This window comes from Fragaria vesca, linkage group LG1, assembly GCF_000184155.1.
Source record: "Fragaria vesca subsp. vesca linkage group LG1, FraVesHawaii_1.0, whole genome shotgun sequence".
In the NCBI taxonomy this organism is placed as follows: domain Eukaryota; kingdom Viridiplantae; phylum Streptophyta; class Magnoliopsida; order Rosales; family Rosaceae; genus Fragaria; species Fragaria vesca.
This window is the reverse complement of record NC_020491.1, coordinates 9539793-9557058: the sequence shown is the minus strand read 5'-3', so window position 1 is coordinate 9557058 and position 17266 is coordinate 9539793. Positions and strand designations below refer to the sequence as shown.

Sequence of the window (17266 nt, the reverse complement as noted above, 5' to 3'; positions counted from 1 at the left end):
TATACACAAAAGAATTCTTGTTCATTCTCACAATGTGTTTTCAAATGAAAACCATTAGCTGGAATGTCTTTAAAACTTAACATGGTTCCTTAGAATGTTGTGGATAGTTCCACTATCTGCGAAGCACTCAATGTCTCTATGAGACATATCTACAATCAATAACTACCTTGATGAAGGATAAAGTGTAGAGACAAAGAGATAGCAAGAGAATCATAATCTTATTCATTGATAGATGCCCTTTATATAGGGAATTACACAATACCAATATGGTAAGGATATGAATACATAGATCTAGTCTAACTACATATCCTATTGGCATAAGGCCAAGGCACACATAGAGAATATCCTAGAACATACCTTAAGTTATATAAAAAATTAAAACCTCCAAAACTATGATTTTAAACCTAAAATTGTGAGGCCTATATACAACACAACATTGTCACAAAAATTGAATGTTGTTATTTTCTCAACAAAAAAATAAAAATAAAATAATAATAATAAATCTTTAAAGAATGATTTTTAAGCACATCTCAAACTAAAGGAATTTGAAAAAGATAACGCGAATTATGTTTATGAAACTTTTTCTTACGTCATTTCAAGTTGAAAAATGAAAAGCAAACAGATTTGTTTGTTATTTTGGTGATCCACAACTTCGTGCAAGTTCCAAACTCACGCTTTACGAATGTTAAGCTCGTGACACATTTGAATTTCAAATGAAACAGATAATTGATAACAATTGCGTCAACAAATTAACATTGTTCTTTAATGTTTCATGAATTGCAGTACAGATTAATCAGCTTGGCGTTAGTAGAAGTGGCTAAGCATCGATCAATTCATTTTTAATCTTTTCCTTAATCGCTCTTTAATACAATGGTACAACCGTACAAGGAAGAGTCCCGTACTCCATTTTTAATTTTTTTATATATGTTGGGAATTCGATATTGCTGAATCTGAGAGCACTAGTTGGGCTGTACTTTTTTTTGGTCTAAGTGTGTTGGGCTGTACTAAGTGTGTGAAATATCGGCTTACCCGCAGAACATTTTTCCATCTTTTATTGGGCCCAAATGAATAGTAGGAACTGAAGACCCAGCAAAATGGGCAAAGAAAATACTTGCTGCTGCATAGGCCCATTGAACATTGTTTCTTGGCATGCAATCAAAGAGCATATCCCCCAGAAATGTGCATGATTGGAATAGGCATACAAAACTTTCTTTTCCTCAAAACACAAAGACCTTATGAACATAGGAAGCATGTTGCTTCTTAAAACCATACAGTATATTAGTGTCAAGTGTGAACTAGGAGGATCCCAAAACACAGAAAAATGAGTAAATATCAATTCTTCATGTGATGAGCTAAAACATCAAGATTATAAGATCAAAGCACAATGTCACCATCACAGAACTCATAACCAAACAAGAGAGAGTTTCTTACTTGCAGTTTTGTAATTTCCAAAAACTCCAACTGCATCCTGGTACCCCTATTGCCTTAGCTACCCAGCTATTGCTTAGTACTACTCACTACTCAAAAAGGGCCAAAACCAACAACTTTACTGTCCATATCTGATTCTGATCCCACTACTGACTCAAAAACTTCAGAGCTAAAGTAATTATTAGTCCTAGTAATTATATATAGAAACCTAAACCCTGCAGAGTGAAGCTAAATTAGCAGAGAGGCCCTATAGTTAATTACCTAATTAAGCAGCTTAATTAGTGGTAGAGGCAGAAGCCGACGAGTCAAAGAAGCTAGTAGCTGAAGGATGATAGTAATGGCCGGAACCTGAAGCCGCCGAAGAAGCAGCGGAGACCATAGCAGACCTGATGACGCTCTTCTTGTTCAGCAAAGCCAGCTGCTCCACCGAGAACACACACCTCCCTTGCTCCGCCATCCTCATCTGCGCCACCGGCGAGTTCACAATCACCTGCAGCATCTGGCTCCTGCTCAGCCTCGACATCACCTCCACGTCACCACCACCTCCGCCGCGGCCGCGTGTCAGGACGGGGGGGGAGCAGTCGGAGGCGACGATGGGCATGGCATGGAGCGCGGCGACCTGAGCCTGGAGGAAGCGGACGTAGCGGTGCGCCGTCTCGAGCATGGCGGCGGTGTCCATCTTGTTCTCCCAGGGAAGCAGCTTCTGCAGGCACCGCGTCTTGTCGCTCAGCGTCTGCCGCCTCTCCCTCGCCAGCCTGCTGCCACGTGGCGCCACCACCGGAGGAGAAGGGTAAAGCTGGTAGTGGGAGGAGGCTGCTAGGGTTTGGTGAGAGGAGTCGAGGAGGCGAGTGCGCTTGTAGGGGGAGTTGTCGAGTGTGAGGAGGTCCGGGAGGTGGTTGAAGATGGAGTAGTCGTTGGGGGACGAAACGGCGCCGTATTGGTAGAGCGGCGGTTCGGTTTTGGGAGTGGCGAGGCTGCGGTAGGTGTCGGCGAACAAGGAGAGAGGGAGTGAAGGCTGGGTGGTGGTGTTGGCGGCGAGGATGGAGTGGAGGTTGGTAGGAGAGTCCTCCTCCTCCGCCGGCGACGTGGTGGTGCCGCTCACAAGCAGAGACATCATGCTCTCTTTCTCTGCTTTCTCCATTTTTGTCTTCTTTTCAAAACAGAAAGAGACAGACTCACAGAAATGAAATGAAATGAAACGATCCCTATACTGATACGTTATATATAGCCCTGGAGCACAGTGATGACAGGACACGTGTCGTTTCAGGAACGGTGGTGAGGTAGGGGCCCGCACGGCTACCGGTGTCTTCAGGCGTAGGGGGCTCAGACCGTCCGGCTTACTTTGCGACGTTTGTCTCTCTTTGTCCGCGAGCGTCACAGCGCCTGTGGGGGCGTATGAGATTAGGGGCATTTTCGGGAATTCGCGGTCTGATGAGGTTAAGCGTCGCTCTGCGTCTTTTTTAGCAGAGCAACAGAAATACGACCCTGTTGGAGATTTTGTCCTGTCCTGTAACAAAATTTGGGCTGCTCCCTTCTTGGCCTGGCGGTCTTTGCTTTACTTGTGAGGACTACCAGGTCCAAGGATCGATCGGCATCATCACCAAGCAACAAAATTTGGCTTCTTGCTTTGCTTGGGGTCTCAGTTACCTGGTGCTCCTTCCAGGTAACTTCCCACGAGAGATCTTTAACAAGCTTCATTTTTACCACACATAACCCTTTGATATGTACAGACTCGACGACTGATGGACATTTTAATTTTTAAGCGTTAATGTTCTATATGGAATGGTAAAACTTTTAATCATCAGAGGCAGAATGGCAAAGGAGACTTGAAACACAAGCTTAATAACCTGGAAACTGGAAACCAGATGCTTTTCTAGACTGTGAAGGTCACTGAGCTTGGTGTACAGAGGGAAGGGAATGTGGGTAAATCAATGGAGTTTATTTCACAATTTACAGGGCCTCAATTAGAGGATTAAATCAAGAACGTCGTAATTTTCAACATAAGTAAAACTACAAAACAAAAGCTAATGCCATGGACTACTTTTTCTATTCCTTTCTAAAATTAGGCGGAACCAAAACAAATGTTCTACTGCTAAATAATGAATTACAGATTACAAAGATGAGCTGTACATAAGAATGAGAAAGCAGCGGGAGGAATCATGTTTTGGAATGACTACCAGCTACCCACATTTATAAGGGGAAGCTGTAAATTAAAACCGTAAATCATTCCAAAACAATCTACAAAGCATTGGCCAGTAATCCCACTACCGGTTCCTGACTCTAGCTTGCAAAACTTCACCGATCCCACACAGCTTGATATATTGCAGGTCTGTGCTTTAACCAGTGCACCATTTCTTTGTCCAAGATAGAGTCATTCACAACAGCGTCTAGCATAGGACTGCCAAGAACTTTCGGTTTGCTATTAAATGACCATATTCGATCCTTGGGCCAAGCTTTTTGAGGCAGCTTCTCCTGGAAAATATCAAAATAGACAAGTTAAACAACCAACAATAGTAAAAGACACCAGTTTCCACCCAACCCCTTAATCAAGCCAAAGAATTGTTTTCGCTAGTTAAATCCTGGAACGGATAAGATTAGACAAAATATCACTTTAAAAACCAAGTCTAAACAGCACCTATACACTAACGGGAAAGGTTATATTGTATAATACGGCATTATAAGTAAGATATTTGAAGCATTATTTCAAACATGTATCCCACAAAATTGCATTCAAGAAAGACTAAACTGAAAACCTGACGAGAGAATTACAAAGAAAGATTAGGTTAGTCAACAAAAAATGGGAACACAATCTAGAAAGCAACTCATTGGCACAATTGAAAACAAGGACAGTGTTGAATATGGAACTCATCACCAGATAAATCACGTCAAGGAAATGATAAGATGCAAAAGACTCGCTAACTAACAAAATGAACCATTCCTGGCGGGAAAAGGATCTGTTCTATTAGTTACAACGTTCATGCATGGGTTGAGCCCCCACAAACTACCAATAATCACAGTCTGTCCTCTATTTATTTACATGAAAAGAAAAGAAAAGAAAAGAAAAAAAATGAATGCCTCTGAAAACCAGTGTCCTGGAGTTTCAAAAGCAACAAAGACAAACATTACAGAAGATACCTCTTGACAATGCATGGTTAGGACTGCGGTTGAGAGAATATTATTTTAAAAACTCATTATTTTAAAAACTCTTAAGGCACCGAAACGTTTAAAAATAACTCACCATCCTTGAAAGCATAAATTTGACAGCCTTTGGACCATAAACACGCTGCCTTGACGGTTTTGAAATCTTGGCATAGAAGGAACCGATCTCCGGTAAAGATAAGCAACCCCTACTTGCTCTAGCCATACTACAATCTGGCTCCGCATTAGACTGATTATACCAAAACATTAGCTGCCCTAAACAATAATTCTCCCCATATGTCTTGCAATACTCCTGAAAATCTGCCCCTGATCTGTTAGTGTACTTGGGGCCCAAATCAAGTGGACTAATGTATACCGGCGGCGAAGTTACTGGTTTGTATTCCTGAAAGTAAAAAGTAAGATTCTGAATCAAAACAGTATAGCACAATTGAGTGAGAAAACTTGGGAGAGGTTCCCATTAGAAAACCTTACCCGTATTCTAATGTAGCACCTCGTGTATGCATAAATATGGATCAAATCAGCAGCAGCATCATGCCGAGACCTGTATGTACATGGAAGATTCCGGACCTCATCTCTCAACCTTCCAAAGAAATAAAACCCATGAAGTCAGCACCGCTTAAAAGATGGAGATTCCATGACATTGCATGAGAAAAGCATCCACTTACCATAGTAGCGATCTCTTAAGTTCTTTCCAAATGTCATCAGACCCCGATGGATCATGAGCAAGCATCTTGGACTTGAGATCATTTAACAATTGCTCCTCCACATGAGGAGCCATACTCTGAAGGAGTTCCTCAACAAGCGATCCTTCTCCCTTCCATAGAAATGTAACAGCTTCTTCTGGAGTTAACCTCTCCAGTGGAGGTGGAGCATTCTTTGGGTCGCCAAATACAGAGCTCATAACATACCTCACCTGTAGATCCATCAAGCAGAAAGTCATAAATACATAAAACTATAGATAAACCATTAAAAAATAAAAATAAATAAAAAGGATACATTAAGCTTCATCAAGTATTTCCCCATCACAAAAATATGGGAAGGCCTAACCAAAATCCTCTACCATCAGTTATGAATCCCCATATCACTTTCAAGCAGTGTTTTGATCAGTAAAACAAGCCCACCCAACAAATCTTTTTATCATATACTTAACAAAAAATTGGCGAAAAATGATGACAGGCTAATTCACATAAAATAGAAAAGAGCAACACCTTGTCAAGAGTAACAGCCAAATTCTGAAGCCTTTGGTTGAACACGCCCTCAGCCTGTGTTAAGCAATAAGCAATAATAACCCAATGTTACCCACAAAAGACGTGTGTAGAGAGAGAGAGAGAGAGAGAGAGAGAGAGTGTGTGTGTGTGTGTAAGTTAAATAAATTCACCTGAATTCTCGCGTCACTCTTCTCAACCTCAAGATCTATATCTGAGAAATACTTCCTCTTTTCTTCCAAGTTGTGCTTCAAAATTACTTCAGGAAGCTTTGTTCTTTCAAAGTTTATGAACCTCACCTTCAAGTGAAGCAAAAGCAACAGCAAAATAAATAATGGTTGATTTCAAAATTAAGATAAGCAAAAAAGGCAGCAGGAGAGAACATACCAAACGAGCTGTATATGCAATAGCCCAATCTGGCAACCCCTCAAGCAAACATTTGCCTAAACCAGCCATTTCCAGGTCAAAATAATCCTTCTCAGATACTGAATTTAACTCGCAAGCTTCCAGCATTAGATGATGACGATCCACAATTCCATGCCAATCCTTCAGCACCTGATGAATAGAAAAGTCATTGATAAAAGTTAGAATGAGAAACATAAAGGAGGTAGTGTACCTATAACGTCACACTGGTTGCACCAGCTATCTATGGGCACCAATATTACGATGTTAAAAATAAGCTCGCGCAGGTTTGATTTTCTAATACCTGCAGGAATGCTTCTTCGCCAGTCAAATTCAGGTAACTTCCCCGGCAAACTTGACTACCACACAAACAAACTGATGCTTCATATTCTTCCTTACTCTGTCACAAATTAGACTACAAATGTTAGATACAGTTATGTAAATTGCAATCTAGTAACACATGAGACCCATATAGGCAAAAGAGTCGGACCTCCGTAACAGAGTTGTAGTCAAATGTGATCTCTTCACCATATTGAATTTTACGTACAGTGTAGATCCCAATCTGGTAACGACCATCTACAGCAGTAACTCTGCATTCAGGAAACAGTAAATGTTTATCAAACTAGTAGCAAAACTTTGGCCAGACTAAATTCTAGGCATTATAATGCAACTGATTTCTACAGGTACTCATACCCAGTATAAGACATAAAGAACCGCTAATAACACATCTAGATGGCATACTATAAAACGTACTGAAACGTGTGCAATCTAAAACTACATATTCAGATAATATGTTCTAAAATAGCAAGTTGTTCTTGCACCAACATATAAAATAGTCTAAATATCATAAACAACAAAAGCTCTATTACATACAATCCAAAAGGTAACCATAAAACAAAAGTAGCAAGAATGAACCATTTATCATGGGGATGTAACAATTACAAGTCAAAATAACAAATCTGGACAGCTCTAAAATTTCCCCATATGCATGGTGAGACGAGGATGGCAAGGTTACCAACAGAACAAAAATAATATAACTTACTTTGCTTCACAATTAGGTCGGCACGAGTGACAAATTCTACTTGCATAGTTTGCTTTATGCATGGCATCAACAACAACTAAATCATACCCATCAGCATCACCCTGCCAAATAACAATCAACGATCAGGCACAAATCAGGAAAGCCAACAGTAACTAACTATGAAACTGGGCAATAATAAAGCACCTTGGGCCTTTCAAGATAAATGTTGTAAAATTCCGGAGCTGGATCTTTACTATTTTTCTGCAGAGATCGAATCCCATCTTGCTTCTCAAACCATTTCCAAACAGGATACACCTACAATTAACATTTTGAAGTACAGTAAGAAGGAACCCTAAGGATCAACATAGAAGATGATTTACTCTAAAAGAATAAACACAACAAAATAGTCACTACAAGTATGAGATAAACTTTCCTATTGCATCATTTTTCAACAAAAAAAAAAAAAAAAAAAAACCAATTAAAGCTTGAAGTAAAGGGGGATCTTAGCAATAAGTCAGCACATGTAAAACAATGGAATTGTCCACACCAAAAATCCATATCAGAAGAACTGAAAAGAACATATTTTCATCAAAAGTACTAGGTATAAGTATCATTAACATCAGCCGCCCTTGGAACAAGATCATATCTTGCACATCGTACATAAAACAAGTCAAAGAAGAATCAAAGAGAACCTCGGTTTGCCTAAAATGACTCATAATTTCAAATTTTCAGTCACCCACCCGCAAAACCAGACACATGACAGACTTTAGAAACCTGTTTATTTTCATTTTGATAATAACTGGGTTCAAACTTCAGGCTAACAACTGCAACAGATACACTAAAAGCAGTTCATCATAGAATGAACAAATCAACTGAGGAAAAAAAAAATCCATTGAAAAACATGCAGTCATACCTCCCCCAAGAATTCCACAACAAAATCTTCTTCTCCAAAACCTTCTTCTTTGTTGCAAACGACACCAAGCCCCTGATGATCATAATAAGTTAATAATAACAGAAGATAAAAGAATCAGCATCCTAATGGCATGGAAGAAATCCAGGTAAGTAAGAAGTCAAAAGGCAGGAAACAGCACTGGATGATATGCATTTACCTTTCTATAAGCAACATACTTGTCATCAGGGCGACCGTCTATGGCCTTCAAAATACCCTGGCACATTCTCACAGTTCGAATATCACCATCCTCTTCAGCAGTTATCCGAATATCTTCGACAACTGGCCGCAAAGGATAGATCATGGGAGTATTTCCAGTCCCAGTGAAGTGTCTAACTTGCTTATTCAGGGTGCGAAGAAGCACATCTTCTATAAACAAATGCTTCTCCAGAAGAGGCCAATCGAACTCCTCAGGCATGGAATCAAGCAAAAGATTATGGCTATAGGGATCAATTCCATAAACCTCTTGCTCTAGAACCTCATCTCCAAGCATTTTCCTGGGCTTGTAGTCCTTGACTTCAGGAATATCCATATCAGACTCGTCAGTTCCATTCTTCTGTGAAGCAAGCTTCTCAACATAGTCCTTTGGCAAAGACACCTGCATCTTCCGCTTTACATCCTCTTCATTTGATACAATAACATATTCATGAATGACTTCATATTTTCTTGTAACAGGAGGAACCAAACTTGATTTGGTCATGCGAGCACCCCACTCACGATCATCAGTCAGAGAATCTAAACCCTCATCATGATCTAAGCATCCATCTGCTGTTGATTGCCCAGGTTGACTTTGTAACCCAGATTCCAAGTCACTTTCTGTATCCGAGGCAGTACTCTCACTATTGCTCTTGTCATCTTCAGATGACCTGTCAATATCATCAGAGGTTTCACTTTCTGAATCCATAGATTTTTTATTCAACTTGGATAAACGCCTTCTGATTTCTTGATCAGATGCATATTCTCCATTATCCACACTACCATTCACAAAGGAACCATTACTCCTCAACTTCCTTTCAGATGTCTTATTGAGCTTCTTTTTACTCTTGGAGGCAGAAGAAACCCCTGCAAGTGTATCATCTTCCCATGACTTGATCAGCTCATCCCTTGCATCAGAGGATTTAGAAGCCCCTTCCAAACGTGAGGCAAGTTGTATAAATAAATTAATAATGTGATTCATGTCTCCAGCTTCACCACGATTCTTTGCTCTGAAAGAATTAGAGTATATGTGTGTGTGAGAGAGAGAGAGAGAGAACAGAGAGAGAGAGAGAGAGGGACAAAGAATCTGACACTTGGTCACTAGAAAGATCACTTCATGGACAGAATTGAAAAGTACTTACTTAATTGCATCCCTGCACATTCGACTGATGTCATCCTTTACAGAACTCAATCCTCGGCGAATGTAATACCCATTTCTCATTTTATCTTGAATTTCAGCAACCTGGTCAAGCAAAAGGAAAAAAGATATTATATATTTCAAAAGACTCAACAATCTACATCCCACAACAACAAAAAGGAAGACTGCCACATACCTTGGGTACAAAGAAATCAGAGGTATTCTCCTTCATGATGTCCTTCAGACTTGACGCAACAAATTCCTCCATCCTCTTATAACCATTTTCTGATTTCTTAATGGACAACCGCCTCATACGAGCATTCCTAGATAGAATGGATGAGGACCGTCTAGCATCAAATAGTTTTGAACGTTTGTATAAACTTCCCCGGAATGAATGATTAGCTGAGTCTCTCTTATCCACACTATCAAGGTACACTTTCATTTCACTAAAATCATCCATATCATTACCCAGAACCTTACTTCTAGAAACATAAGAAGATTTTTCAGTGATATATTTCAGACTCTTCAATTTTGAATCGGAATCATCATGCATCTTTGTACCACGTGAGCTTCGGCTCTTAATCCAGTTCAGGTTCTGGAATTTAATGACCAACTCCCCAAACTGGTTGCAACCCCTAATGTCTATGTTAGATAGACAAGGAAGTGAACCAAGAATCTCTTCAAGAGTGTGGGGAGTGATGTTTGTACAGCCAATTAGAACCATAGAATTAATCTTCTCTTTGCCATAACCACTCTGCAAGAACAAAATGACAATAAATTCTAGAGGAAGTGAATATAATTCCAACATTTGCACAGCCAAAAAAGAGCAAATCTTACCATAATGTTCACAATCATGGAGTCGGTGCACTTCGGACCCAAGGATGACAAGTCAACCTGTCTTGAAATATCCTTATAAAAACTGACCGCAGCTCTCCAGTGCTTACAAGTCAGAGAAGCAATGGTAAGAGATTTCATGTCTAATCTTAAAAAATGAAAGACCCGTGCCAGCACATGCCCATCCAATAAACCCCAGCTTGCCATCTCTGAACCATAACTCAAGCCGTCTTCTCTGACGAAAGAAGCATTACCAATGAGATCCTCAAATGTGGATTCATCCTTTTCTATTCTTTGCAAATCCTCTTCTGCGTCATAGTCTTCTTCACATTCATCAACCAGCAACCGAGCCCTTTTAGAAGTACGTGCATCACCATCTACAGTTATCACAAGTAAATTAATGTGCATAGAATGAAACTTCATAATGAATAGGGACCCTAATGAATATCAAAAGAAGATGAAAGAATATATAATGACGAACAAATTATATGTCCAAGATAAATCTATGAAAGTATGGGTCAAAGGAGAGTCAAGGAAAGAAAGAAGCACAATCAATTTATCAAAGATGTGCGATTATGTGGGATGTAAATGGCAAATTGGACTAGCAAATACAAATATGTCTATATAGTATATACATATAGACTAAAACAACAGAAGAATGATTACTGAGCATCAATGCTAAAAACAAATTACTATTACCTTGAATAAATTTGCTCAGGAAAAAAAAAACGAGCAAATTGTAGGTTTTAGTGGTAGCGTACCTGCTTTCCAGTACATGTGCTTGTCCAACTCTTTCTTTGGCTGCCTTGCATTAATCCACGGGTCTAAAACCTCATTTATGGCTGCAGCAAACTCCCGACTTTTATAAGATTTCATCACCAATTCATGAAGCTTTCCACATGTATAACCAATGAACTGAGGGTGCAGGTTCTGCAACCAACTCAAATTTGTTCTTGATTCTGCAGATGCAGCACTTTGGGATTGCCCTGAAGAATTACTTGATGTTCTGTTCTTCTCCTCCTTATTCTTTTTGCTAGCATTAGAAGTCTCGATGGCAGAGGTAACTGGAACCCAGACTTTATCAAATTTCCGAAACACACTGCTATGTTTCAGGATCACTCCTTGATCAACTAAGGCCTGTAGCTCAGAGAATGATGAAGGTCCTCGTTCATGCCCAGCACCATCAAGGTAGTACCAGTCTCCCAAATGCAATTGCAAGTCATCAACTGTTCCAATACGGTCTTTGGGGGTTTTAATGGATGAAATGCATTTGGAAGATCCCTTTGATCCTCGGTCACCTACTGGTTTCATTTGAGAATCACCTTCGCCAGATGATCTCTTCCCATCACTACTTGCAGAATATGACCGAGCAGACCTCGAAGGATGCCTTTCTATTCCTCGAACTTTTATCCGCGGCTCAGAAACAAATGAACCGTGGTCTTTTACAACGCATGCATTTATCTTGACTACCGGAAGGATCGTTCCTTTTACTCCTTTTATGACAGTAGGCTTACTTTGAGAGACTCTATTAGCATCATCTGGACATGAAAAAGCCCAAGTAGGTAGATCAAGCCTTCTGTTCTGTGAAGGATAATAAAGTTCATCTTTTCTATGCCATCGAGGGTCTTCATACCCAGCCTTTGACATCTGGCATAATGGGAAACCATTGTTGACAACAAGTTTCTTTCTAGAAGACCTATCTTGCACACCTTCCTCGTTCCTTATCCAATCACCACCCTTGCATGACCATCGACCAGAAAACCAGTCACCAGAATCACCACAAGCTAAAGCATCTTTGTCAGAGGGTACAGTCAATCCTACTTCTGCTGCATCTTTCATTTTAATGTCAGAATATCGTGGTTCCTCAGTTTTCTGATCATTCTGTTCACCAATATGACCTTGAGAGAGACCTGAATGTCACAACATTCATATGTTCAGGCAAAATGAAATATGCAAATTCAGCAATTACATATCTCAAAACTTGTGCAACTCTTAACTGCAAAACTTCAAAATCCAATCCAAAAATTAATTTCGAGTCCTATTTAACTCATATATATGGTGTCAAAACATTAATTTTGTCATCCCATTGACCTTACATCCTCTGGTCCCAGAGCTTGTCCATAGAAGTATAAATATAGCAAGATAAACAAATGAAGTTGAAAATTGGAAAGAAAAAAAAATATATATATATATATATATATTGCAAAATGATGAGTGAACAATTACAATCTCTACATACCTTCGGTGTTTCCCCATACTTCCCGTTGAGCACATTCAAATGACATTTGCAAAACTTCTGCAAAATGAGAAAATTCCAGAAAGGGTAGAACGAGTCAAAAACTCCTCAAACAAATATAATAAATATATAATTAAAAATGAAAAGTTTTCACAAGATAATTTAAAATACACACAAATATATCTCCTTAAAATATAAAGCTTTCACACGATAATTTAAAATTCACACAAACATATCTCCTTAGAATATAAAGTTTTCACATAAAATATAATAAATAAATCTCCTTAGAATTCACACTCCATAATTTGCAATCCAAACTCCTTTCCTTTTTTGGTTGAAATTCTAACAAAAACAAAATTTAAGTTACAAAAAAAGAAACATGGAGTGTTGATTGTAAAATGTGGAATAGTAAGATAGAGTTAAAAGCTCTATCTTTGTCTGAAAAAGTAATAATATTACAGTATACTAAGGCATACCTCCAACAGCTTCAAGTTCCCTGCCAGGAATAACTGTTAAACCCTCCATCAGAGCTCCAACTCTTTCTTCAATGTGCAAATCTTCTAGAGGCTCAGAAGCAAAATCTGCACACAACCCCGGGAAACTCCCACTCTGAATACCGAAGTGCCCAGTATGTCCAGTATCTGCCAATAGATTGCCAGGAGCTTCTGGAGGGCTTACTAGTCCAGTTATCGAGTCTGATACAATGGATGGAAAATTCACAGTAATCAATGGCGAAACTGCATTTTCAACAGTTAACCACCTATCACTATCTGAGTGCTTAACCATGTGATCAGACATCAGCGCCCCTTCTTCAACAAGTGCTTTAAGCTCAGACAATTTGGAAGGCCCACATTCCACACCATAATAATCAAGGTAAAACCATTTCCCTGTGGATGAATCAGCAATCACTGGGACATGTGGTGGTGTGTCGCATATATCCATATCTTCTTCCATAGAAGGCAGCTCTTCAGGAGGTGCTGCACTAATATGAGAAGTTTCCTTGCAATTTATATTTGAACTTTGAGACAGTTCATCTTTTTGAGACTCAGAGTTGGCAATTGTCTCCACAGATACATTAATATCAAGAACACTGCTTTTATCCTGACATTCTTTGGCAGAGGAATTCGAGTCCGTTCCACTGGGAACCTTCTGCACCGGCTTGTCTTCATGCACTTTATGTTGGGAGTTGCGCCTATCACTTGCTCCACTTTTCCGTCCTGTACCTCTATTACTAGTAGCTCTACCCCGGTCACGTGGTGACCGCTCCAAATAGTTTGGGGTGTGATCCCTGCGATCATGGTACCTAGGTCGTTCTTGTGGAGACAGACTGCGGTTTCTGTGATCAAAATTACGGTTCCTTTCATAGGGAGATTTCTCCAGAACATATGGAGATCTGTCACGACCATATGGAGATCTTTCACGTCCATGTGGTGATTTGTCGCGAGCATATGGAGATTTGTCCCGAACATACGGGGATTTGTCACGAACATACGGGGATTTGTCACGAACATATGGAGATCTCTCACGAACATATGGAGATCTCTCACGAAAATATGGTGATTTTTCACGGCCATGTGGTGATTTTTCACGGCCAAAAGGGGACCTCTCTTGATCATATGGAGATCTCTCACGGCGAACTGGACTCCGGTCCAGGTGATCATAATACCGGGACCTGTCACGTGGGGACCGCTCAGAGAGACCTGGACTTCGCCCATGTCTTTCATAGACCACTCTGGAAGACAAAGAAGGTTCATAATGCCTAGAAGAGTACTTGTCAGGTGCTACTCTGAAAGAAGGATTTCGATAAGATCTCTCCACAGAACGCTGTGAATAATGTTCGGAGTGAGCAGAGCGATTACTTTCATCAGAAAGCTTGCGACTTTTTATACCTGCGGCGTAATCCCCATAATCTCCATAGTGCTTCCGCTCATTACTATTAGAATCAGGACCGTACCTCTTCAACCGATTAACAGAAGAAAACTCCTTTGCTTGATACTTACTGTTGCTGTACTCATTGCCATACTCATTCTTGTAGACACCCTCATCATCAACAATTTTAGAACTGATCCTCGTATTCCTCTCCTGACCACTATCCCACCTGAAAGTACTCTTGCTGTGCTGACCACCACCTCTACCATATTCTTTCCTTCTAAAACCGTCATCACTCGGATACTTACCAGAAGAGGACTCAAATTTCCAGCCCCTTCCCCTGCCCCTCCCACCACCCATATCATACCTGGTGGGAATTTTCCGGCTAATGTAGTCATCTCTGGCCAGCTCTCCCTTTTGCCATCTATCTGGAATGTACTCACCTCTTTCAATTTCGTCCTTGGGTGGCCTCCACGAGCCGAATTCAGCTTCACTGTTTCTACTCTTCTCCGGATATATATCTGCCTTCTCTGCATCACCTCTACGCCATTTCCCGGAAAAAGACTCCCCCTTCCCCACCTCACTTCTCCTCCATTTCTCATCCCCAGTCTCCTCCCTCTCAATCTCACTCCTCCTCCACTTCTCCGGCACAAACTCACCGTTCAAAGTACCCAACTCACCCTCTTCCACTTCCTCCTTCTTATCCTCCCCATTTTCCACGTTCTCAACTTCCCGAACACCACAGGTCTCCGCTTCCTTATCGCCGCCACCATTCTCAGCTTCCTTTACACCGCTCCTCTCAGCTTCTTTCGCACCGCCACTCTTCTCGACTTCCTTAACACCACAACTGTTCCCTGCTTCCTTAGCATCACTCTTCTCACCTTTCACCGATCCCACCTCACTTTTCACCGCCGCCTCCACATTACTGTTGCCAACTTTCACCTTGGGCCTCTTGACAATCCTCTTCTTGATCTTCATCACCTTCTTCTTGACAACCGGCTTGGAACTGAAGCCATTGTTATTCTTATCAGTAGTAGCAGTAGTACTAGTAGTTGTATTCGCATTCGCATTAGTATTGCCTCCGCAAAGTGCAGTCTTCTCCGGAATTGGAAACCTGTCCATGATATTATGCTGCAAAGGCATGCATGCGACTCCTCCATCGCCCATGGAAATCCCAACCTCGAGGCCCCGAATTTCAAAACCCTAACTCTCCCCTTCTCCCGGGGCTATCGATGCTCATACTGCAAATTCCGCTTCGTCTTCTTCCTCCTTCCTCCTCTCGCTCCTCTTCAAAACCCTAACAAATTCAACAAACGAAAATCAATCCAATGTAGGGTTTCCAATTCGTCAATTGACACTCATGCACAAAAACCGAACCCGAGGACGAGGCTCCGAATCCGATAAGCTCCGGGAATCAAAACCCTAACTCGGAGAGAGAAACGAAAGAAGAAGAGAATTGAAATCGCGGGGGGGGGGGACTTACCTGGGGTAATTGAGGAGCTGAGTGAATAGATCGGCGGCGAGGCGAGGAGGCGCGTGGGGGAATAGAGTCAATTGAAGACAGATCGAGAAGCGGCGCGTGAGGGAAAAGCTCTCGAGCCCAATGAGAAAAATCTATCTCTCACAGTTTTTTCTGTGTCTATTTCTCTCTGTGCGTTCGTCTCTCTCTCTCTCTCTTTCTTTTGTTGCAGTTCTCGGTCTGAAACAAAGACGAGGCCCTCCCCTCCGTGCTATTAATCTTTTTCGTTTTCTTATTTTTTTTTTTATAAAGCGTGGGGGTGTTTTCGGGCTTTGGGCTTTTTTTGGGTTAATTTGTTAGAGGGTCGCGTGGCTTTTGCAAAAGACTAAAATAGCCTTGTGAGTGTTGGGTCTTTACCGTCTACGTATAATGAGAGCTCGCGTTGTACGGAGATGTGGATCGGGCAACGAGCAGCTCTGGACGGGTAAGAAAAGAAACAGAGAAAATTAGAAAACTGCAATAGTGAACTTTTGTAGCCCAATTATTCGACTTATTCAGTTATTCCATTATGGTTCTCACATTAAATTTTATATTCTTGTATTGTTTTTACTCCGTGTCGGTCTTATGTCTTTATATGGTCATCGACGATTTGATGATATTTATTATCCTTTATGTTTTTTTATATTATTTACCAATTATGAAAAGATTAAGAAACATTTTGGGAGATGAATATTGAGCGAAACGACGACGATTGAGTTATAAGTTAACTTTTTTAAATTTTAAGCTTGAATTTAAATTTTGTAATTAAAATTTTGGATATTGACAATCCGATGGTACTTCATGATTTTTTTTTCGTATTCAATATTATTTATTAATGAGCGTATATTTATTTATAATACAAGGTTATAGGTTGTCACACTATAGATGAAGCTCTTATATATCGTGATATCACATGTAAAAGTTACAAACTTACTGCAATATGTATTTACTGGATGCATAATGCATTGTCCTTGTTAGAATATTATTTACTGTATACATGTTTGATACAAGAGAAGGGGTGTAAGTGTCATTTCGGAAGGAGGGTGGGTTGTCCATACGGGAATGGAATCGTAAGAACAGGCAGGTAGGGTTAGTTTGGTAAAGGAGGGAAGTTTTGGCGCTCAACTCTACTTGCACGAAATAATATAGGATAAGTCATAAGTGGGGTTGCGACGGAAATGGAAGGTCAAACGAGGCATTCAGTCAGTTTGAGGCTTTCAGTTCCAGCCCCGGTGCAACTTATTAAAAATGCTTCCAAAATTCTTGGAAAGGACTTTCTAAAATCCTCAAGCTAAAGATCTTGCATGGACCAAGTTTCATATGTTTCATATG

The 17266-nt window shown here is 40.4% G+C and overlaps 1 protein-coding gene across 1 annotated transcript; it reads right to left on the bottom strand.

The window, feature by feature from the left end:
* Nucleotides 1–3331: 3331 nt before the first annotated feature.
* Nucleotides 3332–16137, bottom strand: LOC101306558 (probable histone-lysine N-methyltransferase ATXR3-like). Its single transcript, XM_004287864.1, is given in 24 exon segments — nucleotides 3332–3900; nucleotides 4667–4969; nucleotides 5059–5167; nucleotides 5253–5500; nucleotides 5796–5849; nucleotides 5966–6091; nucleotides 6180–6347; nucleotides 6499–6594; nucleotides 6685–6784; nucleotides 7237–7337; nucleotides 7420–7530; nucleotides 8129–8200; nucleotides 8325–9267; nucleotides 9502–9602; nucleotides 9694–10106; nucleotides 10109–10175; nucleotides 10219–10251; nucleotides 10335–10708; nucleotides 11093–12241; nucleotides 12571–12627; nucleotides 13044–13941; nucleotides 14035–14895; nucleotides 14962–15733; nucleotides 15920–16137. Coding segments are annotated over 23 exon segments (7203 nt in total). The 5' UTR covers nucleotides 15604–15733; nucleotides 15920–16137; the 3' UTR covers nucleotides 3332–3723.
* Nucleotides 16138–17266: the final 1129 nt, after the last annotated feature.